This window comes from Lates calcarifer, linkage group LG5, assembly GCF_001640805.2.
Source record: "Lates calcarifer isolate ASB-BC8 linkage group LG5, TLL_Latcal_v3, whole genome shotgun sequence".
Taxonomy (NCBI): domain Eukaryota; kingdom Metazoa; phylum Chordata; class Actinopteri; family Centropomidae; genus Lates; species Lates calcarifer.
The window spans coordinates 2,250,149-2,277,166 of NC_066837.1; the positions used below are offsets into that span (position 1 = coordinate 2,250,149).

The 27,018-nt window shown below is 40.8% G+C and overlaps 3 protein-coding genes across 5 annotated transcripts; 1 reads left to right on the forward strand and 2 right to left on the reverse strand.

Annotated features, from left to right (window-relative positions):
- Positions 1 to 650: 650 nt before the first annotated feature.
- ptp4a1 (protein tyrosine phosphatase 4A1) lies at positions 651 to 9,071 on the reverse strand. 3 transcript variants are annotated; one of them, XM_018672531.2, is made up of 7 exons: positions 8,916 to 9,071; positions 6,033 to 6,251; positions 5,514 to 5,601; positions 5,104 to 5,196; positions 3,871 to 4,001; positions 2,917 to 2,991; positions 651 to 1,907 (listed from the first exon to the last, which is right to left on the reverse strand). In XM_018672531.2, exons 2-7 carry the CDS (start codon positions 6,035 to 6,037, stop codon positions 1,790 to 1,792), a joined length of 510 nt encoding a protein of 169 aa, XP_018528047.1. In that variant the 5' UTR covers positions 6,038 to 6,251; positions 8,916 to 9,071; the 3' UTR covers positions 651 to 1,789. The 3 variants fall into 3 exon arrangements, with proteins under 3 accessions (XP_018528047.1, XP_018528044.1, XP_018528046.1); XM_018672528.2 differs by having other exon boundaries at positions 5,514 to 6,251; XM_018672530.2 differs by having other exon boundaries at positions 5,514 to 6,248; positions 8,916 to 9,070.
- Positions 9,072 to 12,356: 3,285 nt separating this feature from the next.
- Positions 12,357 to 17,454, forward strand: lgsn (lengsin, lens protein with glutamine synthetase domain). Its single transcript, XM_018672527.2, has 4 exons — positions 12,357 to 12,524; positions 12,726 to 13,425; positions 14,261 to 14,427; positions 14,651 to 17,454. Exons 1-4 carry the CDS (start codon positions 12,501 to 12,503, stop codon positions 15,842 to 15,844), a joined length of 2,085 nt encoding a protein of 694 aa, XP_018528043.1. The 5' UTR covers positions 12,357 to 12,500; the 3' UTR covers positions 15,845 to 17,454.
- A 135-nt stretch (positions 17,455 to 17,589) lies between these two features.
- LOC108880818 (protein FAM83B) lies at positions 17,590 to 27,007 on the reverse strand. Its single transcript, XM_018672526.2, has 5 exons — positions 26,767 to 27,007; positions 25,988 to 26,567; positions 23,490 to 23,654; positions 20,413 to 20,537; positions 17,590 to 20,229 (listed from the first exon to the last, which is right to left on the reverse strand). The coding sequence occupies exons 2-5, from the start codon at positions 26,423 to 26,425 to the stop codon at positions 18,096 to 18,098; spliced, it is 2,862 nt and encodes a 953-aa protein (XP_018528042.1). The 5' UTR covers positions 26,426 to 26,567; positions 26,767 to 27,007; the 3' UTR covers positions 17,590 to 18,095.
- Between the last annotated feature and the right edge of the window lie 11 nt (positions 27,008 to 27,018).

Consider the following 27,018-nt stretch of genomic DNA (forward strand, 5'->3'; position numbering starts at 1 on the left):
ATACTTTTAGGTCCTCGAGGGCTCTGACTTCACACATTCTCAGCATGGGTTTGCACAACTCCAACCTGAGCAGGTCTAATTAAACACAACTGAAAACACCTGTGTGAAGATGTAGAAGAATTAAAACAGAATATTTCCATTTTGAGGTACTTGTACTTTATTTGCAAGTACCTCAGAGTGGTGTTTAAGTATAGTAATGGAGTAAATACTTTGTTACTTTCCACCACTGAGTCATGAAAGTGATTTTTACGCACAACAGTGTTCGACAAAATACATTTCTCTTTTTAAAGACATGTAACGTCAAGCAGGTTACTCAGGTCTATATCTATGGCACTTTGGATTTATTATTATTTCTTATTACCTGTGTGTAAGTGTAGAAAACAGATGTGAGACAAAACTTTTAACACAATTTCTCTTGGTGTACATATCTTCTCAAAATGAACCCAAATCATTCAGATGTTTTACTTACTGCTGTTTTATAATGTAGTTATTACTTCTTGAAGTTGTATTTCTACATTTAGAAAGTACTTTAAAAACTCAGCAAACTCCATCAGCTCATGAGAAGCAGTTAAAAATCATGGAAAAGAACTGGTGAATGGACATTTCTTTATCCAGCTTCTATAAAATAACCACTCATCAACACTTCCCTCTGCTGTTTTTCAGTGTATCATTTAATGTACTCTCACAAGTTGGTGAACAGGTACAACTTTGTCGCTCACGGTACTAAATCACACATCCATTGATAGTATAAATAGCCAACCTAATAATAATAATACACATTTTCAAATACATAAAATCATCAAGTATCCAAGTCTTAAGTTACGGACATCAAATAAAAAGGCATACAAAATATCGCAGACGTTGGAAGTCCAGTTTGAAGCAAGGAAAAAAAAAAACTGAGAAAAATAAAAATAAAAGAAAATCACATTTTGGACATGGCAGTTAATTAGTAAACAGAAGGTTTGATAGAGAAAAGAAAAAAGTACGAGTTCCTAGACTTTCAATTGACAAATATTGCAACAATTAAGCATTTTATATTAAAAAATAGTTACTGAAAGGGCATAAGTGTGTGTAAGACTTCCTGCACAAGACAAAGGCAACTATTTCTTTTTTTTTTTGTTCCGAGTAGAAAAATGAAACACCTTTTTCCAAATGCCAGCGGGAGGCGACTCCCGCCTCGATTGCCTTTGTTCCACTTCGATTGTAAGGCATTTATGGATGAACCATCTGATTTCAAGGAAGGCATACCTCTTTCTAGTCAGTCTTGAAACGGAACCCTAAAATTGATCGATCTGGGGACATAATTGCTCACATGAAATTAAAAATGTGTTTTTTTTCTTTAGCACATTCTCAGGCGATGTAAACGCACTGGCCAATCAAAATCTTTGGGATGCGTTTGCAGAAAAACAATTAATCCAACATCTGACAATGATACACAACTCAGCGCTGCCCTTCCTAATTTTTTTTTTTTTTTTTTTAATGGGCACATGAAGTAGGAAACATTGTGATCCCGGTTCACACAACTTTTGTTTTCTTCTTTTCTTTCTTTTCTTTTTTTTTTTTGACACTTGATTTTTGAACCTGAAGAGGGAAGGTGGTGGAGAAGGGAGGGAGGGAGGGAGGGAAGGGGGGAGAACAGTTGAATTACCGCGCATGGTTTTCCAAATAAAAATACTTCAACACAATGACTAAGAAAACAAACCTGCTTGGTAATAAGCAAGCAAGTTTGAATTGAACTCTTCTGTAGTGGTGGGGTGGGGGGGTGGGTTGGCGTGGCTCAGGTTTGGCTCTACTGGATGCAGCAGTTATTGCGATGGCCGTTGGAATCTTTGAAGCGCAGGCGCATCTTTGGACGATATTTCTCCAGGTAGAACAGCTGCTTGCTGTTGAACGCTCCTCGACGCTTCCTGAAAGAAACAACAGGAGGTTACATTAGTTACATTATGTGGCTTTAATCTTAAATTCACAGGACAGGTCTACATTATCTCTGAACACCAGCTGGGACAAGACCACAAAAAATGAAGCTATCCACATAATTAGCCACTTTATACATTCTAATTTGGAGTGGGTGATTTGTGGACAATGTTACAGCTCAATGAGCAGGACATCTTTAGGACTATATTAGATCTTTACATGATTTTACTTTGATTGGTCAGATATTTACCTTGCTGAATTTGTCAAAAACAATCACTGCTGTAAGATTATTTTGTCTATGAACAATGTCTCAGTTATTATTCCAGAAAATTCAAGACATACTGATATTGTAACATAAACAAATTACACAAGTTTTTAATCCAGAAAACCCTTTCTTTATCATAACATGCAGCTATTTTAGATTAAATACTACAATACTGGCATTTAAACATTACTCTGGTAACTTTTCGATGATCATCCTTTTAATCTTTCACAGCAAAACATGTAGGACATACAAATATTTTCAGCAATGACTCATCATACTTTAAAGCCCTCCTCCTCCTGAATCACCCTCATCTCACTATCTGATACCTCGGCTATTTACAGGTATGACTCATCCTCTCTGCTTTATGTTGCGCAAAATCACCTTGTTTTTGACAGACACAGGTGTGTCGCACACAAAGATGATCTCAGAGTGAGTGGCCCAGCAATACAGGCCCAGTACTGAGTTCATTTTTCAGTTGTACAGAGCCCCACTCAGTACTGTGGTCACAATGATGTTTATATAACCAAAACATAAAGGGATTATTATCAAGAAATTCTGCTATAGCTGCAGGTGTAAGCCTGAAGAGCGCAGTATCAGCCAGGCAAAGACAAAACGCTGTTTCAGTGTAGCAGCAGAAACCACCGAGAGGCTGCATCAGCTTTTCAAAACCAAACATAACCTTCATCTTCTGATACTTGCATAACAGCCAAAAGGTTTTTATTGTTACATGAACTTACTGTCGAATGAACTGGACAGCATCTTCATATTTCATCCCACATTCTATCAAGGCGAGCGCGACCAGAACAGGAGCCCTGCAGGAGAGAAGAGGGAGGACGGGGTCGGTTAGAGAGAGGACATTTTATTCAATCTAGTTTAATCAAAGAAAATATTTCACAACCTTCAAAAGCGCGCGTGAAGACGACTGCTTTAAGGGTGTAACTAAAGAGGAAGCTGAGTGTGTAAGAGGACGGCAGCAAATTAAAGGTTCAAGGAGTGGATGTGCAGCTATTTTCTGAATCTCAGATCAGATTAAAAAGAACTTGTTCAGTAGGTTTCTTTCTAAACAGAAAACACAGCGGGACAAAACAAGTCCTGAGTCATGTACGGGAAATTAAAGGAAAACCCACTCGACTGCTGATAATAACACATATTTTTCTGTTTATCTTAATTTCCAAACTCTGACTCAATGTGGTATTAATGAGTAAAGCTAACAACCAGTATTTTATCAAACAATAACCATTTAATTTTATATAATAACACCTTAAAACAAGACAGGACTGACATTTATGAGGACATAAAGGCTTCTACTGTTGCTTTTAAGGTGATTTTTTCATACTTCCAAAGCACAGAAAGCTCAGTTTTTTGATTTACAGATTATTTGTTCAGTCTGTTAAATGTCAGAAAACAGGAAGTAGCTTGAACTCAGGAGTCTAAAATCCAAAAGTAATAAATTAACAATGATATAAAGCTGAGAAAAGCAGTAAATCTTCCATTTTAAAGCTGAAGCTGGAGCATGTTTGACATTTTTAAAAGATAAATCAATCGACTAATCGTCTCTGTAGCAGATAACCTCCCAACAGGAGGAAGTGTCGGTTTTATTTGCCACATTCCCACCAACAGAGATCACGTGTAAACCATTATCCCGAATGATAAGAGTGTAATATTTAATCTTTATGAGAGCGGGTGCTCACCTCCCCAGTCCTGCCACACAGTGGACAGCGATGCAGCAGCCGGGCTCCTCCCTGAACTTCAGCTTCAGCAGGTTCAGCCAATCGTCCACGATCTGGTTGGAGGGAGGGGCTCCATCATCGAATGGCCAATCCTGGGAGGAGGAGAGGGAGAAAGAGGGAAATGACGTCATTGGCCCAGTTTCTTGGAAACCAAAACAAAAGAAGTGTGAGGGCTGAGCCGGCTGCAGGGAAAGAAAAATGTTGTTGTAGGGGGAAGGGACGGTCGAAGGGGGTTTTCTTTCTCCTGTATCAGTGTCTTCTTTTTGATGTTTCCAACATGTTGTTCACTGGTTACGCATAGTTTTATTTCATTTTTTTTTACACGACACAGTAAATGAACCCAAATACCAAGTGGTGCAATGTTTCTGACTCTCTTCCATAGGTCAAAAACCACTGGCTGGCAGATAATTTAATTAGCTCTGCAAGAATGAGTCGATTAATCAATTAATTAATCAATTAGTCAATGGACAAAGGGTATACTTCTGATTGGAAATGAAGCGAAAATGTCAAGTATTTGCTGCTGATAGGAGGAGTTTCTGCTTTTATCTGTTTTACATCAATTTAAATTAAATATAATTTGTTGATAAGACAGAATCAGCATTCTCAACATGTCACCTTGGACTCTTTTTCACTGTTTTCTGATTAAACAATTAATAGAAAACTTAATTTACAGATTAAGTGATCATTAGTTAGTCGCAGCCATAAATTTGATACGTTAATTTACATCTGCTTCACTTTCTAATCTGTTCTCAGGCAGAGGAAGATGATTTCTGATGAGTACAGGACGCCATGATGAGGTTATCTGAACTCTGGATCAAATAGTACAAATAAATTGGGATAATCTGTGCTGATCTGTCAATTAATGCTTTGAAAATAGAAAAGCAGAACAACTTGTTGTTTTTAAAAGAATTAACTCCCACAGTGAGTCTATAAACTCACTCAATCTACAGGATAAAGTCACCATGTTGACAGCAGGGAAAAGGTACAAGCTGTGAGTCACGACTGCACTTAGCCTGTTATGAGTTTTATTAATGGAAAATTTTACGTAACGCTGCAAGAAAACAGCTTAAAAGCAGTGGGATAAAACCCGACCACGCCATGTTTTGGGGAGAGAAACCCACAGCTTGAGAGGAGGGGGTGGTTTATTCCACTCAGAGTCGCAGCGTTCATTAGAGTTGTGTGTTTTTAACTCACCAGAACCTGGATTCCCTCTTTCACCACCAGGGTGGCATCATAGGTGGCCTCACAAACTCTCACTACGGTGGTGACTCCATATTTCTTCAGCTCCTGTAGAAATGCATCAAAGGATTGGTGAGAGAAAGTTTTTAAAAAAGCAGAAACAAACAGTAGAACTTCCTCAAATATGGTGGAAGTGCATAAAACTTGATTTAAAACTACAATCAACTCCTTTAAATCTGGAGGTTTTTCATGTGCTAGCTCCTAAGCGTCATTGATTATCGTTCCATCTTCCTCTGAAACATGTTTTCAATGCATTAATATTTAGTTATCTCTACTCAAAACATTATCTTTGTTCTTGTGTGAACATGTACTAGAAACTACCTCATCTTCCCCTTAATTATCTTTTAACTGACACGGCAGCTCACCTCAATGAACTTGTTCAGGGTGGCGTTGGTGGGATTGTGGGTGATGAGGAACCTCATGTTTTTGTAGGTGATCTCCACAGGGGCCGGTCTGTTCATACGAGCCATTGTGACAACGTAAAAAAATATATATAACGAAACCCAAAAGTCTTCCACAGAGTAAAAACACTAATGTAAACACTTAGTTAAACTCGGAGGGAATGTCAAACACAAAATATCCAACGAGCTTCCAGAAAACACAAAAAACAAAAAGGAAAAATCCTCCGGTCTTCTTCGAGGTTGGCGAGGCTTAGAAAAGAAAGAAAAAACGGAATAAACGAAGGCTGCGACAGGCAAAACGGGGAGATTTTGAGGGGGGGTGGTGTTGGCGAGGCCGAAAAAGGGCGGACAATCAGAAAAGTAACTCAAAACCCTCTCCTTTCCAATAAAACAAAAGAAAAGGAGGAAAAAAACAAGGCTGGTTCCACCTTGATTCTGGCCAGGCGGAAGCCGACGAGGGCAGTGTGCAGCGGGTGGAGTTACCCCATCCAGGCCGAGTTGTCGCTGGTTCTGGGAGGCGGTCCCGGTCCCGGTCCTGCCAACTTTCCGGGGGTCCCTCCTGTGGCTCAAGTGCGTCGGATCGATGATGGCGTCGAGTCTGGCTGTTCACTCGTCTGCATAGGCAGCGTGCTGAGCCTGGCAGTAGTCCCCACTGCCCTTCAGAAACTCCATAAATGTGTGACCCAGAACACCACAGAACTGCTGCAGGACACAGGGGGAGGGTGGGTGGGTGAGGAGATGGGGAGGAGGGGGGACAAGACAGAAGAAGCAACTTTTTAAAAACACATAATTACAGGACACGGATGGTTTCTGTTGAGTGTCGGTGCGAATCAAAGGTGCTCTTTGCTTTAGGCTGCTTCTTAAAACAGCCACTGGAGGTGCACTTTGCTGACTGACAGATATAATCATGTTAGTATTTGAGCTAATGCTGCAATATTTCATTGTCAATTAATTCATTATTGATCACAGGTTTGGTCTGTAAAATGTCAACCAGTTGAGAAAAATATCCATCAGTTTCATATTGTTCACAAGAAAGAAAACCAGTAAACACTGACATTTAAGCAGCTGGAACCAGCCAGTTTTTTAAAATGGTTTTTGCTTAAAAAAATCAGTGAGGTGATTAATTGATAGTCAGAACCAACTTAATTAACTTTCTGCCAGTTGACTAATTAGTGCTACTTTAATTAATTAATGTGTAAAAGCAGTTGCCAACCAAAAATACTTAATAAAATGTAAGAGTTTGTTGGATTTTCCCTGTTTCGTGTCATTAATAACTGGATATGTTGTTTTTTTTCTCCAGTGTAAGACGCTGACAACCTGTGATCAACACTTGTCGTTATCTTTTTGACAGTTTCAGAACAAAAGCATCTTTTAAAACAACAGATTCGACAATAATCATTTAGTCGCAGTCTAACTTGAATAGAGCAGATGTTGAATTTCAACTCTTATTTTCAAAACAGGAACTTAGATGTTGACATTTCTGTATTGTCTCACAGTTGCATCAGTGTTGTCGCTTACGTGTAGTATCAGGCTAGTCCAACACTGGCCTTGATACTGATCCTGGACCAGCCCTTCAGAATAAAAGACTGAGGGATTTGATCCAGAGCTTCCATTTTACACCAACTTAAAAAGCTTTAAAGGTAGCCAAGAAAAACCAGCAGCTACCATCTTTATATGATTTTAATGGCTTCCTGCAGCTCATGCTTTCATGAACTGTCACCACAAATTATCATTTCTCTAAAGTTTAAAGGCTGATTTTTGCTCCAGAGTGAAAGTTGAAGGAACCAGAGCAGGTTAATTGTAGTTTTAAACTTTTCTTTATGGTCAGAAGACGACAAACGCTTGACAACCAGTGGAACATTTTACAAATCAGAGGCAGAAAAATGATACTAAAGATAAAATCTAACCTAACATCACACTGTGATGTGACTGGCAGTTTGTGATTTATTTCTGTACATACTTTCTAAGCATAGAAATACATTAAATGGGACATTATTGGCATCAGGAAAATTTTACATCAGGCTGTAATTTTATATCACAATAATTATCAGTGTGGCTTAATGATTGCTAATAATCCCTAATACCTGCAAAAATGATAAAATAATAAAGTCTATGTCTTGATATATATTGGTAATTACGTTATCTGTTACTAAAATGAAAACTAGTGAAGTTTCCTGTCTTTTTTTGATTCCCACTCTGAACAGACGTAGGTGTGAGAAAATTCTGATTAATTCATGCAACAAAATGGGAGATATAATGCTTCACAGGAGGGCAGAGGAGGGGAAATCTACCTGCCTGGATGTTATATAAACTCACACCGCAGTACTGTGTTATATCCCAACTAATGGCTGCCAGAGTACAATAGAAAGGATGTGTCATTTCTGACATCTAGGTCATATCCATGAAAACTGAGCTCACCATGAGGCCTTCAGCAGGGCTTTAACAAACCCTCTGTTATTATCATCATCATCATCATCACAAATCTGACTCACTGCCATTTAGTTCCTATTGTTTTTACACCCTTATCAAGTGTTTAACACCGCTTACACTGGGAATAGTTCTTTCTAGTCTGAGCTCCAAATACTAAAAAAACCTAAGCTGTTCAAGTATGCTTTGTTAATCCGGTATTTTCCGACTGAAACACAGCAATTTGGTAGAAAATATTGCAATGGGGAGAAAAGAGAACGATTAAAAGACCAATAGGGAGGTGGTACAGAGAGATAAAAGAGGTACAAAGCACAGAAGTGGCGGTTTAAATGGATGAAATGTTGTTGCATTACATTACAGGGCTGTAAAGTGTCCTTTGTGTGAGGATAGACTGGGCGCCATCATATAACGTTAGAGGCCTATAGGCACTGACAGGAGGCAAACTACACGGAGCTTTCAGGTGACAAAAACGACGCCTCGTTAAAGCAGCAGGCGGCTAGTCCGTGTCGGAAATCACTAAGAAAATATCACTTGTGTTTTTGATTTATTTCACGATAAAATGCGTCGATTTTAACCGACAGAAACTTCGAGTAAATTAGCCGGGACCAGCCCGTGGCTGCTGCGCATCCGACAAGCGGCTTCCTTCCCCTATAACCGCGACGAACATCACGCTAACCTCCATGAAATTACAGCTAAATAACCGGGGAAGATACCCGTTTAGTCGGTTTGTGTTACAGCCGAATTTGAGGCTAAATATCAGGCGTCAAAGTCGTGGAGATATTCAACCGGGTTTGTCCCCGAGCAGGCCGTGATTTCGCCGAAAAACGTGAAGGCCAGCTGGTAACGATAACGTACTGATTTACCGCTACAACACAAGCCGAAAGGAATAAACACAAAATGGCAGCCACAAAGAAAAAAATTAAAAACCATGTTACTTACTGGGATATGCTTACTCATTGAAGATTGTAGCTTAATCATACAGCCGGTCCCCAGAAAAAGGTAAAATTATAAAACGGTTCTCCACCATACAGTCCGGTGCTGCTTCTCCGAGCGGAGCCGAAGTCTCCTGATCTCTTCGGATGACACCGACAAGTTGGAAAGAAAGGGGGACGTAATTTCCTGTTGGGATTTTCACAATAAAACCCTTATTTTGTAATCGCACCACCACTATTTGTCTACATTTCTTCTCAAATGTGAGGATATACCGATTTTCTCACTGTAAATAATATATTTGGGTTTACACTGAGAAAATAAACATTTAAAAACTTTCACTTTAGTCTCTGGGTAATTGTGATGACCACTGACCAAACAATCAATCCATTCATCCATCACCACATTAATCAACACTCACAATAACAGTATATAGTAACGGTATGTGTGTATATATATGGTTTTGTAGGTGTGTTACCAGAAGACATCTTGTTATGTTTTTAATGTTTGATAGAAAGCTTTATCTTTCCAGAAAAATCATCTTCCTGTCAATCCTTTAATTATTAGTTAAAAGGCAAAGACATTTCTTTGAACTTCACATGCTTGAGTCTGTCTGACCAGTTTCATAATCAGCCTACAGGGGAATTCTCTGAATCCAAGTAGATACAGGTGAGCTGTAAGTGAAGTTCAAACACTACATTTCCAATGAACAGGTGGCAAAACCGGAATAACGGGGAGTTCCCACAACAATAACATGTTTAAAATGTTAACTATTTCCACTTGACTCCTGCTGGAAAACATTTACTTGTACTTTTAAGACGTAGTGAGAATGACAAACATCTTGTATTCCTCTCAGGTATTTTTGTCCCCGGTAATGACACACCTGAAGCATTATTTTGAAGAGAAACCAAGTAAACATCCGGTCCTTTCTGTGTTAAATTGTCTCCAGCTTGATGAAGCTGTGGAAACCCCACCCTGAAAATGTGAGGTGTTCTGCCCAGACATGCTGCACAGGTCAGGTGGTGGCTGAGGCCTGACTGCCCCCCCTCACCTCCTGGGACCACGTGTGGACAGAGGACACCAGACAACATCCATCACACACCTGAAAAATTGCTCCATTTTTAATTATTTTTGCACCTAAAGAGGTCGTTTTTAGAAGTTATTGTGCCCATTTTGAACAATTGAAATTTTAAATTGATGTAGTTAAGGTCAGTTCACCTAGAAATAAAACAGAATTTAATAGAATAAAAAGTCTTTGTTAGTCCTAGTGGTTTCCAGCCATGCATGCATCCTAACAAGAACATTGCTATTGAGTTTATAATGTCATTTTCATAGCTTTGAGCTCTAAGAGCGGGAAATATGGATTAAATCCTCTATCACAGTGTCTGTAATTTCATATTTTGATAAAAAAAATATGTATCACAGCGTAGTATATTTAATGAAAAAATCTAATGAGAAAGTGTTTATGGAGAAAATAACGGTCTCTTTTGGCTAATCCTGCAAATTAAACACCTCACAAATTAATCACACTGATCAAAAAGTTAGAATTAAGAATCTTACAGGCTGCTTCATCCACCAAGAAATGTTACCACAGTATAAATGGCTATGGTGAAACTTACACTAGAGATATAGACATGTATTGTATTATCGTCATTTTGACCAGTCCTAAATTTCTCTCCACCTCCTCTGTATAGCGTCTTATACTGATTATCAAACTAACCTATTAACAGCAGTCATCTTAAAACCTCAGCAGATGAACCCTAAAACTCTCTGCACAGGTTAAAACCACATGTTTTTTTTCCTCAGTGGTTGTATTTGGATGTTTTATGTTTCCCCTGTTGAGGAACAACAGGTCTGCATCATTAACCAGCACATTACAGCTCAGCACATTAAACATTAAAGCATGAGCCTGATCTCTGAGGCCGTTGAGTCGTAATTAAGTTCACTTTCTCAGACCATTTGATGTTTAATTCAAAGTGTGCGTGCGATACAAATGTAGTAGCAGTACTGGGAGTGTATCAGCAGTAAAGGCAGCAGCAGTGCCAGTTGTAGTAGCAGAAAAAAAAACTTTTATTTTATTGCTACCACTTTGTACAAAGGCATACCTAAGGGTAAGTCACTAATGGTTTTATTAATGGTTGCATTGCTTTGCTAGTAATTCAGCAATAAACCGTTAATAAAAACTACGTTTGGGTTGTTATTTTACATGTCTCTGTAGTTCAACGTATTTTAAGAGTAGAATTTCTGGGCTTAAGTAAAGTGATACTAAATATTTAAGTGGGTTTAAAAGGAGATTTTCTGTCAAGGAAAAGTATATTTTCTCTATAAATAGAACTAAATTACGTTGCTCTTTTCATTAAACTCCCAGCTGAATTACAAGGATGATTTGCAGAAAAATTCAGTATCAACGATCCTATTATCTGGTGTTCATTCACAATTTACCTTTTGCAAACAACCTGCAGAGCACCTGAGCCAAAATCTATTTACTGACAGTTTATTTTCATTGCTGGTTTAGATGTATTGTTGTGCTTTCAGTGATTTACTGATATTTACAGCTGCAGCCCTGATGACCCATTATAAAAGAAAAAAACCTGTGACTCACCCCTCAAGTTTCCAGGTGTAAAGGTTAATAAGTTATTACTTTTAATGATGCATCAAAGATATTGATAAGAAGACAAAGCGAGTTGAGCTACAGAAGGATATACACCAGCTGAATGTGATTTTCACAACACAACAGTTCTGTAATTTTACTTATTAGTTGTTTATTGTGAGTCTATAAAGTTTTAATAAATTATTTCATTACAATTTTTATGTTTATAATTTAATCTTGACTTTATAGATGGTTTTTGACAAAAAGAAAAAAAGGTCAATTTAGTAGCTGTTGCTTTCCGTTGAATCACACCATCTTCATCAGCAGAATGAGTTTGCTTTGTTGTTATGATATTTTAGATATTTAAATTTACTTATTGTCCTTGTTGGCTTAATGTTTGAGATAGAAAATCTACTGATGGACATGATGTGATATGATAGAAAGCTCCAGAACACCTATTAAATGGACCTTGTAGTTTGGAGTTTTGTCGGTCAAACAAAGGAAATTAACATTTAATTTGATCTGATGTTAAACTTTCATGTTCAGCTTCTTTTTTAAGAAACATTTTGCAGATCTGATGAGTGATTTCACTCAGACAGCAGCTGTTTAATGCCTCAACAACAGCAGCCATTGTCTGGTCCTGGTAGTTGTGTGTTTCTATCTCTCTGGAATAAATACTTTTTGCTCACATATCTTTTCTGGAAGCACAAACAGAGCTGCTGAGCTCTGCAGTCTCACTTTGCAATGACACAAAAGCGACTCTGAATTGTCCCCTGCTGGCAGCCAATGAGCTCAAAGCAGCCGTGGCTCAGTGTCTACCAGCGGCCGGCCAGTGCCAGTTTCCAGCCGGACTCCCGTGGGTGCTGGGGGGCAAAAAGAATTTTCTAATCCGTCACCATTGTGCCAATTGTCTATAAAAATTAATGTGCGAGTGAAGCTCTGTCTTCACATGAGGGGCTATCAAATTTCCAAATCACTGTTCATGAAAGAATACAATCAAAGAAATGAATGACTCTGAAGACACCAAGGTAACAATTCCACATCTAACTTTGTGATTTGAATTTTGTTTCAGCACAGATCTTTGACTTTAAACACAGGTTTTTAATGACTGTGCTCAATCGACTGGGTCGTGTATTTTATCTTTTAATGTCTCTGAACCTTAATTTCAATCAGTATTATTGTTACCTTCTCTTACCATTCTTGTGATAGACACATTGTGTGTTTTCCAGGAGGGCGAGAGTAGGAGCAAAGACCAAATAGATGGCACAGGGATGAGCGTGGGCAACAGGAAAGGAGTGAGGGTGACTGGGAGATATGCACCTCCTGTAGACTGGAGCAGCAGAGGAGGAGGTCCATCCATCGTCCACTCTCTCACCAGCACCCCCATACCTCCAGACACCCCCACTGTGATCTCCATCGGTCCTCTGCCTCACAGGTCCACCGAACGAGTAGATGATCCCAGGCTGGAAGAGCCGTCTGTTGAGGAAGACTGGACCAAGGAGGGGTCATCTCAAACCAGGGTGTCCTACGGTGAGATGGGTGTCCCCAGGCAGACCATGGAGGAGCTGAAGACCATCCTGAGGCACAGCCCTCTGCTCAACATCCGGGGAAGAGATGACGGGAAGCCAGGGAGTCCGTATACGTACCTCCATGGGGGCAGCAGCAGGAGTGGTAGAGGTGGTGGTGGTAGGCCAGATGGACAGCAGGACGATGGAAACTCCCACAGGGTGTTCAGCACCTTCAAACCCCACTCTGATGCTTCCAGAAGGGGGCCCAGGTCCAGAGAGAGCACATCTATTCAGCTGCCTTCCAGCATGGATTCATCCAGCTCATTCAGGTCTGATGCCAACACAAATAGGCAGTCTGGAGTCAGCGCACACTCATATGCCAGCGGTGGCTCCTGGGAAGAGACAAGCGCTTCTAATACAGGTTGGTCAAGCTTTGGTTAAAAGATTATCCTCGATTGAAATTTAATCCCAAATCAAGAAATGTCTTCTCTTACAAAGTCAACATTTAGCAAATAAATTGACCTTTATCACAGATTGTAGATAGCGTACGCTCTCTATGGTCAGGACAAACTGTTAAAAGTCTTGTCTCTGTTTTGAGTCAAGTCTAAAATCCTGTTTTAACTGATGATGGATATCGATTTCTTGAGCCATTTCTATTTGTCTTTCCTTTATTTTTACTTGGAATTTCCAAGTAATGACGTTAATTTAAAGGTTTGATTTAAAACTTGGCATTGACCTCCAATAGAAGGATCTACATCTCTTTTCAGCGATCTACATTTGGAACAACTTGGAACAATGGGTTGTTTTGACATTATTTTTCAATGGGATTCAAGTTTTCCCAGTTTGGAGTATCACTCAATAGGATTTTTTTTTACATAGACACATAACAATGTTCGTGTAGGGTTTATTTGTTTAATTGTGACCAAGATACATACAGAGCGGGACATTTTACAGTGTAAAAATTAAGTCCATGGTGGACAAACCATGTGTTGTTGACTTTTTCTAAATAACTTCAAATCCAGTTGGGTGTTGTGCTTCAGTTTCTTGTTGTTCATTGCTATTTCACTGCCTTGAAACGGAACTGGTTTTGGATTTGACTTTGACTTTAGCTTTATCTTGACACCAAAGGAGCTTCTGCTATGAGAGGGAAAAACATGGATTTGTGGATGTGTTTTCAAAAATGGGAAGCTTAGTGTTTGAAATCAGTGGCTGTCAAATGTTTTTTTTTTTCAGATATTTCAAACTGTCTTCTACAGATAACGGGAACGAGGCGGTCGAGTTCGCTGGTAATCAGAGGTTCTTTGCAGCCATGGAGCAAATCAAACAGCAGATCGCCCGAGAGAACATCAACTTTGTGCGCTTCGAGGCCACCGATCTTCACGGGGTGTCGAGGTCCAAGACCGTGCCTGTTCGCTTCTTCCATGTATGAAACTCTAATCTAATCTAATCTATCTGGCAAGAGGCATGCTAGATGTTTCCCTTTACATCCAGTCTTTATGTTAAGCTAGGCTAATTAACTCCTTAGCTCTTTCTCTCTACTTGACACACAGATGTGAAATTAATATCGGCCTTCTCATCTATCTTTTCGTAAAAAAAAGCAAATATAAGTGTTTGATACTCCTTTAATCTAAATGTTACGTCTGTAGGAGAAAGCCGTGTATGGGGTTCCAATGCCGAGAAGTTACTTGGAGTTAACGCTGAGTCCTAAGAGCAATGAAGTGGACCACGCCAGCGCCGCCAACTTCAGCAGTGATGTCCTTTTGATCCCTGACCTTTCGACCTTCAGAGTCCTACCCTGGGCTGAGCAGACAGCCCGGGTTATCTGCGACCCATGCACAGTGACAGGAAACCCCCTTCGCACCTCACCACGCCTCATCGCCAAGCAGCTCCTTGGTCAGCTCCAAAGCCTGGGATTCTCCCTCCACTCCTCCTTCACATACGAATGCTGCGTTCTGGGAGCGCCAGATCGAATCGGCCCAAAGACGCTCCTGTTCCCAGCTACCACCCTGCTGAGCAACCACGACCTGCCTTTCTTCCAGCAGCTGGTGGACAGCATGTACTGCATGGGCGCAGACATAGACAGCATTGCCTCTGCCAGCGGGCCCGGCCAGATGGAGATCAACCTGAGGCCAGAGTTTGGGATTGCGGCCGCAGATAGCGCCTTCACCTTCCGCACTGGCATCAAAGAAATGGCTCGTAAACACAGCTACATCGCCAGCTTCTTCACAGATGATGGTCTGTACAATGCTGGGGTGCTTTCTCACAGCTTGTGGGATGCCAATGGGCGACGTAGCCTCTTCCACAGTGGGGAGAAGGTGGGCGAGCTTTCTGAGATAGGCAGGAAATGGCTGGCCGGGCTCCTCACCCATTCTGCCGCCCTTAGCTGCCTGATGTCGCCAGGCCTCGGCTGCCGGAGCCACATTGCCAAGACGATCAAAGACCCCAAACGGATGCTCTACGCCACCTGCGGCAGCAACGATAACAGCAGCTCCTTCAACATCAAATGTCATGGTGGGAGGGAGACACACATTGACAACAAGCTGGGCTCAGCCATGGCCAACCCTTACATCGTGCTGGCCGCCACAGTGGCCGCAGGATTGGACGGCATCAGACGAAACCTGAATGTAGAGAGCGATCTGAACAAAGCCCCTGGTCAGCAGAAGGAATTTGCCATTCCCGTGAAGCTCGATGATGCCCTGGAGGCTCTGGGGGACGATCTTGTAATTCGCAGCACCCTCGGAGAGCCATTTGTTCAGTATTTCATCGCCATGAAAAAGTTTGAGATTGAGACCCAGGAACTGGACGATGAAAGGAACAAGTGCCTGGAGTATTTCATCTAGAAACACAGTTCCCCATGCCATGCAAATAAAAGCACGAGAAACAACGGCTTGGATATAAAAGCTCTTTATTTTATACTATATTATGTTGATACCTCATTATTATTATTATACAGATTGTAGATATTTTTCAGAGTCATTTCAAAATAAAGGCATATATACCCCCCCAAAGTGCAATGTGTTGTGCAATTTGATTTTTGTCTTTACATATTTTTTACTACTTTGAACAATACAGTTCATTGCTCATTTATTAGCACTACATTCAACCATTTGATAAAAAAAGGAGGTCGCATTGTTCTGCACTGAATGAGTATGCCAGGGAAGAAAGCTACAGTATGTTGCCACCCTAATGTTGAGAAGTTGCCTCTCCATTTTGGTTTCATCCAAGTCTTGTTTTCTGGTGTGTAATGAACAAAACAACCTCTAGGGGTCTTATTTTCCTGTAGTTTGAAAGAGTTATGACCTCAGAATCAAATAGTTTGTCTACTGAACCTCTCATCTCTTCACAAAAAAGACATAAGTGAGATTCTATGTGTGATTGAGTACCTTTGAGATGCATTTAATATTTAAGGTACAGTGAGCTGTATGTTTATATTTACAGGCTATGTTTCACATGTAAAAATGTAAATTTGTTGGTGTTGCAATTCATTTCAACAGAAAATGTCATCCATTTTCAGAAACAAAGCATCTAAAAAACTATTTCAGTTCAAGGTCCACTTACTGGGTACTCTGAAGCTTTGGATCATATCTTATGATCTTCCTCAGGAGATGGAGTTTTCCCATTTGTGCCAGAATTACAGATGTTTTAACACCTAAAAGACATAGATTAGTAGGAATTAAAGTGCTCAGAAAAATATCTATAATTACATGACAACTGGGTGAACTCTAGTCTGCTGAAGAGGATCACAAGTCATGGATGAAAGCCCCAAAACAACCACTAAATGGACACAGAGGTGAGCTTTGTTTTCTAAACACATTTTAGAAGTCAAGAATAAACTTCCACTCACTCCAAAAAACATTTATACTTTAATTTACCCCAGGTAAATTGTGGTACCTGTCCATGCAGATAGTTGTAGCGTTGTTATACTATCACACGTAGCATCTGTTCCTGTCAGTTCAGCTGCTATACCTATACAATGGATGTGAATGGAATTTTGCTAGTGCTGCTACATGCATTCAAAATGTATATTTAAGTACTCAACAGCAGAATATCTTTCCAGAAGTAACTTCCTAGTTACTCTGGATAATCAACAGACCCAGAAAACACTCTGTGATCAGTTTTCAAAAGAATTATTTCCTCAATGGAAAGTAGTTCTGAATGAAACATTTAGTCAGTGTGGTTGTATTGGATGTTGTGTTTAATTAAATATCTGGATTTTGGTGTTTCACAGCCATATGCTTCAATGAGGATGGCTGGAGCAATAAGACTATGGAGATATGACTCCATATTTGAAAATTAGATATCACTGTTTTTGATTACTTTATCTGTGGCTCTTCCTACTGAAGACATACATACTTTAATATAGTTCACAAATATATATACAATTTCAACTTTAAAAAAGGGTAAATAATTTCCTAGAACAGCTGGGTGCTGTAGTTTTTAACAAATATTACTCTAACAGGAGGTATTTCCACTGGTATTTCCAGTGGTGGATTAATACGCATTTGGCATTTGTGTTCATTGTTATTTATAGTTTTTGGGCAACAGTGGAGCTCTATGGCACAGGCTTTGGATACATGGACAATACTTGTTGGCAGGACACATTTATTGTTGGTCTGGTCATGGGATTTGTTGACAATAAGACTAATATACAATATCACCAAACCTATACTTACACTTAACTTCCAAAAACATATTCAATTTACAGACAGATGTATTTTTAAACCGTAATTTTTACAATTCAACTCACTTGATAAAGTCTTTTCGTGTCTAGAAGCACTACTGGCATATTCACCCTCCTTTAACCTCATCGGTAAACAACTTGACTGAATGGTATTTTCATATGAACCCTGCTTCCTTGTAACATCCAGTTCAGGGTAATACAATACCAATACCTCTGTAGTACCAGATTCCCAATACATCACACCTTGTGTTTTGGCATCAGTAAAACATCAAAGGAAAAATTTAACACACTGCACAGGTGACTGCATAAATATGTATCAGAGCCAAAATAAATCAATAAAAAATACAGTGACTGTGCGCTAACTTTGCCTTCATACCTGAGCATGGCCTTGTTCTACTCTTACTGCACCTCTACTTATTCTTGCTTATGAGATTCCCCACTCGCTGCATGAATCGTCCCAGTTTGTTGTCAGCGCCACTTTGTGTCTGGTACACTGGATAGTTGTTCCTGTTCAAGGAAGAGCTCCTGGCTTTGTCTGAGGAATACATGGCTGGCATCCTCATACTTTCATTGCTAAGTAAATACTCGTATCGGCTGTAGGCTTTCTCTTTCCTGGTTTGAAAGACAGTTGCTCCCTCGTCCTCCAGAGCGCTCTTTGACCCTCGATCCTGCTCTGCTGTGAGGTTTGTCTTTCTTTTGCTTGAACGGAGAGGAGACAATCTTGGGAATCCAGATTTGTGCTTCTCAGTCTCTGTTGTGCTACTGACAGAGCTCTGCGACTTGGAGGTGTTCAGCGACTGACCTTTCTTTGGTGTTTGCTCTGCGGCAGATGAAGCCTGTGAGTGGTCTGCCTTGAGGGGTTGGTTTGACCCTGAGGGATTCTGTGATCTCAGTGAGGGCTTTCTTTGGAGAGGCTTCTCTTTTTCATCTTTCTTGGATGTTTTCTTTTCATCTGATGAGAGCATCGCTTGTACTTTCATTCTCATGGAATTCTTCCTCTGAAGCGGCGGTTCTTCTCGCTGCTTCTCGTGACTACCTTTAGCCTCCACTGTGTGCTGAGATCCTGCAGCTGTGTTTAAAATCTTTGGAATATTTTCTACATCATTAGTTACTGGTTTCTTTCCTTCTTTAGAAGCAGTTGAGCTTAAACTGTTGGCCACCTTTCCTACAGAACCATGACTTTTGGCTTGATCCTGACGCTGTGGTTCTGGAGGTAAGCTCGCTCTCGCAGGGTTCTCCTTTGGAGCAGCCATTTCTTTTTTGTGAGTTTCCTCACGTCCATTGTTGATTGCAGCAGGGTCTGAACTATTGACAAGAGGGTTTGAACCCTCTTTTTCTTCAGGAACCTCAGTCAAAGACTCCATCGCTCTTGGGTGCTGGACACTGAGTCCACTTGACTGCAAATGAGAGAGCTTGAGCGATGGGTCGTTCAGTTTCATATCTAAGTCAGCTGCCGATGTTGTCCTGGAAAGAGGCTCGTGCCAGTCGTATGTCTGCATCGTCTTTCGATCTGTAACTGTTTTGACATCATAGTGGGAGGCAGAGCGGTGGCCATCACTGAGAATCTGCTCTCTTTTGTCGCCCTCCTTGTTTGGCTCAGTGACTTTCTGGTTGGCTGATTCCATGTTACGTCCATTTTGTGCACTTGGCTCTAATTCTGCCATGCTCTGCCTCATGTCCAGCCCTCTCAATGAAGACATGAATTTAGATCTGTCTAGAGTGGGATACATAGCCCTCAAGGACTCTTGGCTCTGCCTAAGACTGGCATATTCCTGCAGACTGAGCCTCTTCTGCCTCATTTCTTCCATTCTGGACTTAATGTCTCTCGACCTGCTGTGGATCAGCTGTGACTGATGCTCGTTTAAGCCTGTTTGACTGCTAAATGGGGATCCCATGGGGGATATTACATCGCACAATGGATCCAGAGGCATATCGCTCTCGTTAAAGTATGTGTCGATCTTCCACCTGTGGAGTGATGTTTCAGAGTTGAACGGTATCAGATTTTGGTCCGCGCCATAGAGAGTGCGATGTCGACGCTGCTGAGACAACCTGTTTGTTAGCAGCAAGTCGCCACCCACCCTCAGGTTTGAACCAGTCCTCTCAGGAGCACCAGGAAATCCCATGTCCTTGGTCCCCATCCTCAGCCGAGTCATGGAGTTTAACTTCTGCAGTTCCCCGCCGTAACTGTGTCCCCGCACCAGATTCCCCATGTCAGGACAGTGAGACTGATGCAGCCTTTCCTGTACACTCAGGCCCCTGGTTAGCATGGCGGTGTTATTGAACCTATCATCCTGAGCACTTCTCACACCTTGCATCACTCTGGATTTCATGTGAATTTGGTGAAGGGAAAGTTGGCTGGAGTTTGGGCTCTGCAAGGCCACATTGTCTCTCGGGTACTGGAAAGATGGCTGCTCCCTGGACAGAAGTGCAGGAACTGTGGAGCGAGCGTACAGCCTTCGAAACTCCTCGTCATAAGAACAAACCAGCTGACCAGTGACGACCAAGACCATGCTGAGGTTGATCTTCTCATATATCCATGTATAGCTGAAAAAGGAAATGGAGGCTTAGCAACAGAAATCAAATGAGTCATGTCAGGTCAAACGAGTGACTTCTTCTCTGATCATTAATTTTTAAATCTGTGCAACAGACAGAGGAGCAAATAGGACAATTCATTGCTGGCTCAACTGTAGCAGAAGTATCTGAAAGGAAAGATTAGCACTGACTCACCTATAAGTTCCATACAAAACTGTTCGGCAGTCCACCAGCATGAACTTCTGCTCCAAACCTCCGTGAAACTTCACCCCAGACTGACACTGGTACTGCTGCCCCTGAACCGTCCGAACACGAATGTTCTGATGGAGAAAGAAAGTCACAAAGTTAGCTAAGCCAGAGCAAGGGACGGAAACAAATGACATCCTCTGTCATTAGTAGTTATTTGTACATGTACACAAAATCAGGAAATATATTTTTACTTTAACCTGCAATACCTAATTTCTGGCCACTGGGGGCAGCTGTGAACCCAACACTGTTATTTGCACAGCAACTGTTTGCTAACAATGCAGCAGTTAGCCTAGCAGTTATAAGCATTATTTGGAGATGCATTTGTGGTGTAATACTCACTTCCCTGTTAGGTTTGTTGTCTTTACAACCACCTGAGGGAAATATCTGATTATTTAGCTGCTAAATGTTCACCAGCTTGTCGCTAATTTTGTCTGAGTACAATTTCATGCTTGACTCGTAGAATTCAGTCAATTTTCAGAGCATTTTTGCTTTAAAAAAATGCTGTGTGATCTGATACATCGAAGACTTTCTTTAATCAAACTGTAGAAGTAAAAGAAGAGGCTACCAATGACTGCTTGGAAGTGTGAGAAAAATATTAAAAATGTAAAACCTCAGGTAAGATTCTCAGGTAAACTCTGCTGGCTACTTAGGTAGTACGTTTTCAATCACATCATCAGCTTTATAAAAGAAAAACAAAACAACAGAAACTGGAATGTGAAACAGCCAGTTTAAACTGGCCAGTCATCCGCAGGAAATGTTTCTGCCTAATTACGCTGAATTGCACAGAATTAATTCAGGTGGAGTATTGTTTGTTTGTGTTGGGCTGGGTTAAACGAGTTAGGTAGTATATGTCAGCAAAAGACAATATGGTATTATTGGATTTCACGATCATCTTCTCAGAAATAGTTATGAAGTCTGTGTCACGAGCAACAATTCAGACAGGTAATAATGTAAATAAAACAGTTAAGAGAACATGTTTGACATATTTAAGTCAGAGTTTTACAAGCATGTGGCCTCATCCAGCATTTAGAGAGTTGTCAGCTTTCTATTTATTGCTTAGGCACGGCAAGTTTTACTGGAGGTCTATTGGTGAAGTTTGGAGTGAGATATCTTAACAATTTCTGGATGGATTGCGATAAAATTTGGTTCAGACATCGATGATCCCCAGTGGATAATCCCCTGACATTTTTCATTTAGTGCCTCCTCCAGATTTGCTTGTTCAGTTATTGAAAAAATACTTCTTGATCTTTACAGTCTCAGCTGTGGGGCTCTAAGTCCAGCAAAACCATAGCTCTCCATTCACCATCTGTGATGCAGTAATTGTGTAAATGACCATTATAGCCTTATGCGTCTCTATTAATACTTTTTGTAATTTTTTCTTCTAAAATATCCCAGTTTTAACTTTCTGTCTTCTTGTCCTTTTACTGCTGCAGAGGAAAATATCATATAACACAGTCTGTTCTTCAGTAAATCAAAAAGTATTCCTATTTTAAATTAGCTACATTTTACTTTTAAGAAAACTGTAAACAAAGTAATTCTGGGAAATTAGGAAAGTAGAGGTTTAGTTTTTTTCCATTACTTTTAGCTTTAACACACACACACACAAAAGCACACACACCCTTTGTAATACTCGACAAGATCAAACCTGTGTGTCAGTTTCTCTGAGGCTGGTATTTTGATGTGGCTACTGGCTAAGCAATTTGCTGAGCTGAGAGATCACAAAGCCGTCACTGTGCTCATTCTGACGACTTGTTGTTTGGACTGCTGAAACATTTTTACCCTGATGCCGTTTAACAGGAAAATCCAGCCAGTCTCGCTAACAGATCCGTCCCCCACAGCTGCTGCAGTTGTCTCGTATGATAATGGCAGGTAGAAAATGCAGCAGGGGGAAAATGCCGGTAAATGACAGCATTTCCACGAGGGTGCGGAGCAAATGTCAGACTTAATCCACTAAATACTCCTGCCAATAGAAGAAAGGTCATGCCACAGGCGAAGCTTCTTCTGGCGGTGAAGCATTTGTGGAATACTAAACCACAATCATGCGACTGAAGGAGCAGAAAAATGCCAGAAAACGTCCACATCATATTTAACAAGTCAATATCAATGTACATCACCCACTACTGCTTTGAATAGTAAATGTTTGTCTTTGTGTGCATCTTGTTGACCTGACAAGAAGTGATAATCTCACTCTTCTTCTACTAAAATTAAATGTACATGCATGAATAGACTAGAGAGCAATAAAATCAGTGATTGCAGAGAGTTAATATTAGGGAGTGTGGGGGCAGATTAAAAGAGGATTAAAAGCTTTTTAAGGCTTTTAAATGAATGTTCTGTTCTCAGGTGATTCTCTATTTGTGCTAGTTTGATATCAGATTGTTGTTTACTTCACTGATTTAACAAAAAACTCCCACTCATTGTAGTTTCAGCTACAACAAACTGAATGCATTCTTACCCGGTCTTCATTCATTTTTGGTCTTGAGATATAAATACATCTGTTGTGCATGAAAATCAGATGAATACATGAGGACAAAATGTTACTCAGGCAACTTTTAGAAGAGGACATTTCATTTTGGAAAGCTTTTTAACTCAGTCAAATCTGTTGAGTAAATAATGACTTAAATGACAAGTTCAAATACTACGCATGTATGTTTCAAAGTCTGAGCCCATTTTCCAAAACTGTGTGCACTTAAAAGTTGACTTTTAATGGATTTCAGTGGAGGATTGTGCAGAAACAGTCGATGTATTTCTTCTTAAAGATGTTGGGATCTCAAGAGGCTAATTTCACTTTTTGCAACGTGTGACTTATAGTAAATAAATATTGTTAAAGCTTGAAGACAGGTGTTGTTTACCTGCCAAAATAGCAGCAAACTAAACCCTCAAATCTGCATGACATCCTTGTACATGTGCAGTCATTACTCCATGTTCTCAAAGAGCACACAGAGCGTTCAGCATATTTATCAAACCTCTCCACTTGACACTTTGCCCCTGTGATGTGGGATTTCACAGCGTCGTGTTTCTCTCACCTTAAAGTCCTGGATGTTGACGCCCACCCTGTGCGACATGGTGAGGAAGCTCCTGAAATGGGAGTCGTCCAGGAGGATGTAGACCGTCACTCCCCTCAGCGTCGCCGTGATGAGCTCTTTAAAGATGTCGACGTCGGTGAAGACGTCCATCGCTATGGCAATTAGCTGGAGGCACATCAGACACGTGGACACACTTTTACAGAGAGAACAACGTGTTTCATAACTTAAAGGTGAAAAAAGAGTCAGAGATGTGACTGTTAAAGATGTTTTGTGACAGGTAGAAAGTAAAATACGAGTAAACGTGAGTAAATGAATGAATGAATCTGGATCTGTGACGCTCACTGAAACCTTACACAAAAATATACAAATATATGAGTTGCCTGTTTAAGTAGTGAAACTGTGGTGCCTGTGGAGTCCTTATCATGTTTTAAAACATCTGGAATCTCCTTTGTGGTTTGCACAGTACATATAATTATATTTCTGTCCTGCTGCACTGAGGTGAGGACATTTCAAAACATTTAAAAACTGTGAAAGATTTAACCCACATTCTCTGGCCTGATGTAAAGGACACATGGCAGCGTGTAGTGTCAGATAAATGTCAGTTATAAGAGGAGTGGTTCTCTGAAGGTATAAAAAAAGCACGACTGATTGATGGTACGTGTCCTGATAAGGATCAGACCAGGTCTGACTTGTTGCAGCTGCAGCTACATCACCGTGTGCAGCCTGAGCAGTGTGTATCAAGAGGCTGAAAGTCCATTTCTCTGCACACTCAGACAAAGACACACACGCCCTGCTGTAGTTTATGAATGATTACTTCCAGCCCTGGAGACAGTGTGCGGAGCTGTAGAGCATCGAGCACATTCAAGCTCCGACACGTCGGCTGGTTAATGTCATGTGTGTGAAAAGTGGAACACAACCTTCATGTTAACCTTTTCCATGAGTTTCACAGTAGGCAAATTAAATTTAAATTTCTGTGTAAAGCTGAGAGCAGTATGTGTGTGTGTGTGTGTGTGTGTGGAGAGAAACGTTGTCTGTTGATTACATGTTAAGTTGTGTTGTATTTCATGCTGTGACAAGACCTATCGTCATATTCTTGTAAAAAGAGTAATGAGTGATAATTCGCCTCAGGTGCTTAGTTTATCCTGTGAGTCAGAGCTCTGCCAACTGCAAGACACTGTTGTAACATTAGTGTCTGCTGTGTCTCAGTATTTTACTGCATGTTCGGAACAAAATTAAAGTCACACTGCAGTCTTTTTGTGACTCCATCCGACAGGTGATCGTTTTATTAAATGTTCAGTGGAAGTTACTGTAAATTAAAAGGTTGGCTACTAATGATTCTATTCTTCTTCTTCTTCTTCTTCTTAATCATGTTTATGCTTTCATTGGATTAGATCTACTTCTGGTTTCATTAAAAGCATTTCACTAACTTAACTAAACTAAAATCTAATGGAGTTGGCCAGTTATTATCAACAGTTTACCATTTATTAAAAACTAACCTCCTTCTTAACCCCAAGCTGTTTGTTTGTGTTATTGTGTGACTTTCAAATGCTTTCCATAAATAACAGCACCACACAAAACAACACCAACAAACTAACCAACAGAGAAGATGATACTCCAGCTGCTCCTGTGTTCTGCTCACTAAAACTCCTGTTTTTGTCAATGGAGCCTGGTAGTGATGTATAGTGATGTTTCTGTTGAACTACATTGCAGCACCGATTCCAAACCTTCCTAATATACAGTTCTGGGAGCAAGACTTGAACTTGTAATGGAGGTTCTTAAGTAAACTTTAAGTTGTCACTCTCTGAGTGTGGCAGCTGAAAACCGCTAACAGAACGGTCAACCTCTAGCTTAGCCAGAAGCATGAAGCTGCGTTCTAACGTGCAAACTGACACAGGCTCTTACCTGAGGACTGACACAGGTGAAGTGCATCTATCCAGACTTTGTGATGTGTTCCTGCACGTTTTATTTAACTAGAGCGGTCTTGCTCATCAATGTAATAGAGCCAACTAAGTACCAGATCACACAGTTCTTTGCCAGATACTACTTGGGAAATAGGAGATTGTAGAATCTTGAAAAGAACTTTTACCATTTTGTAAATTTTAAGAGAGAGTAGAGTAGAATAAACCTAAAGGCCATGACATCTTGTTGATGACTGATGGTTGCTACAGGACTGAAAAGTGTAATTATCCTGCAGCAAATGGTTTGAGATGGATGTTTTGGAACAATATAAATGGCCTAGTCAGCACTGGGTGTGTAAATGTATACTGTGGCCAAGCCCTACAGTCCTGCTGTGTCTGTGTGAGCAGAGAAATATGTAGTGATGCGTATTTTCCTCTGAGTAAAAGCAACACCTTTCATTGTGTGTCTGTGCTATTATTGTCCCTGTACTCAGTGTGCAGGGTTACGTATGTGTGCACCAAAGACAGGAAGATGGAGCCTCACACCTTTATTCACCCCGACACATCAGCTAAGTCCGGTTCTGAGTATCTGGTCCTCACCTGCCTCGCCTCCTGAATCTGTCTGCGAACCACCTCTTTAATGGTGGGCGTGTTTTGTCTCGGCGGGTGAAACAGCAGGCTGATGCTGGTGTCCATGCCCTCCAGCGTGACCTCCGGCCAGCCCAGGTCCAGGTCTGGCACCTCCTCGTCCGACTCTGTTGGGAAGTAGGTGGAGGGTTTGCCGTCGTCTGCGACCCGTCTCCCCTCGGAGTCGTCCTCCACAACTGGTAGCTCTGCATTTTCCAAGATGAAGAAGATCTCCTCCTCTGACAGGAAGTGGCTGATCTGCTCGGCTCGGAGGAACTCCTCGTAGGCCTCTTTGCCCCCGCAGAGCAGGGCATAAATGGCCAGGCGGTAGGATTCTTTGTAATGTGGCTGAACGTAAAGCGGAGTGTCGTCTTCTTTCAGTGAAGACAGGCAGGACAGATTGGACTCCATGGACGTCTCTGAATCTTTGTGAGTAACAGGCCTTTTTTTTCCCCCTCCTGTACCTTCAGGTGTGACTAGTTGTGCGACTGTTAACCATGCTGTTCAGACATGAAACCTTCCTCTGATGAAGCAACAGATGCTGGAGATCTCACTGAGAGAGGAGAAGAATGGTTTACATTCAGTATGAGAGGTAAAAAATATAAAAACCTGTCCGTCAAGTCTGATTCACCACAAGTAGATAAACAATACGAGGCATGTGGTGACTTCTTCAGTCAGTTATCCTTGAATATTTTGACTGAAATCAACTGAGAAAGTATCCAGTAAAAAAACAAAGTAATTGAAACACTTACTTCATGATTTGGTAAAGGAAATCTTGGATTTCTTGGAGTCTGGATCTTTAGGAAACGGCTCAAAAAGAACCAAGTTAAACCCTCCAGTCAGCCTTGGTGTCTGTTCTCTCTCCTGCAGCACTAAGGTGTGGATTTGAACTCCCTATGCAAAAGAATAGCCTGTTGTACCTGCCCTGCTCACTCCACTGACAGCTCAGGTGCTGTAACAAGCCCTGCCCACCTCGACTCACCTGGGTTCCAGAAAGCAGGAGC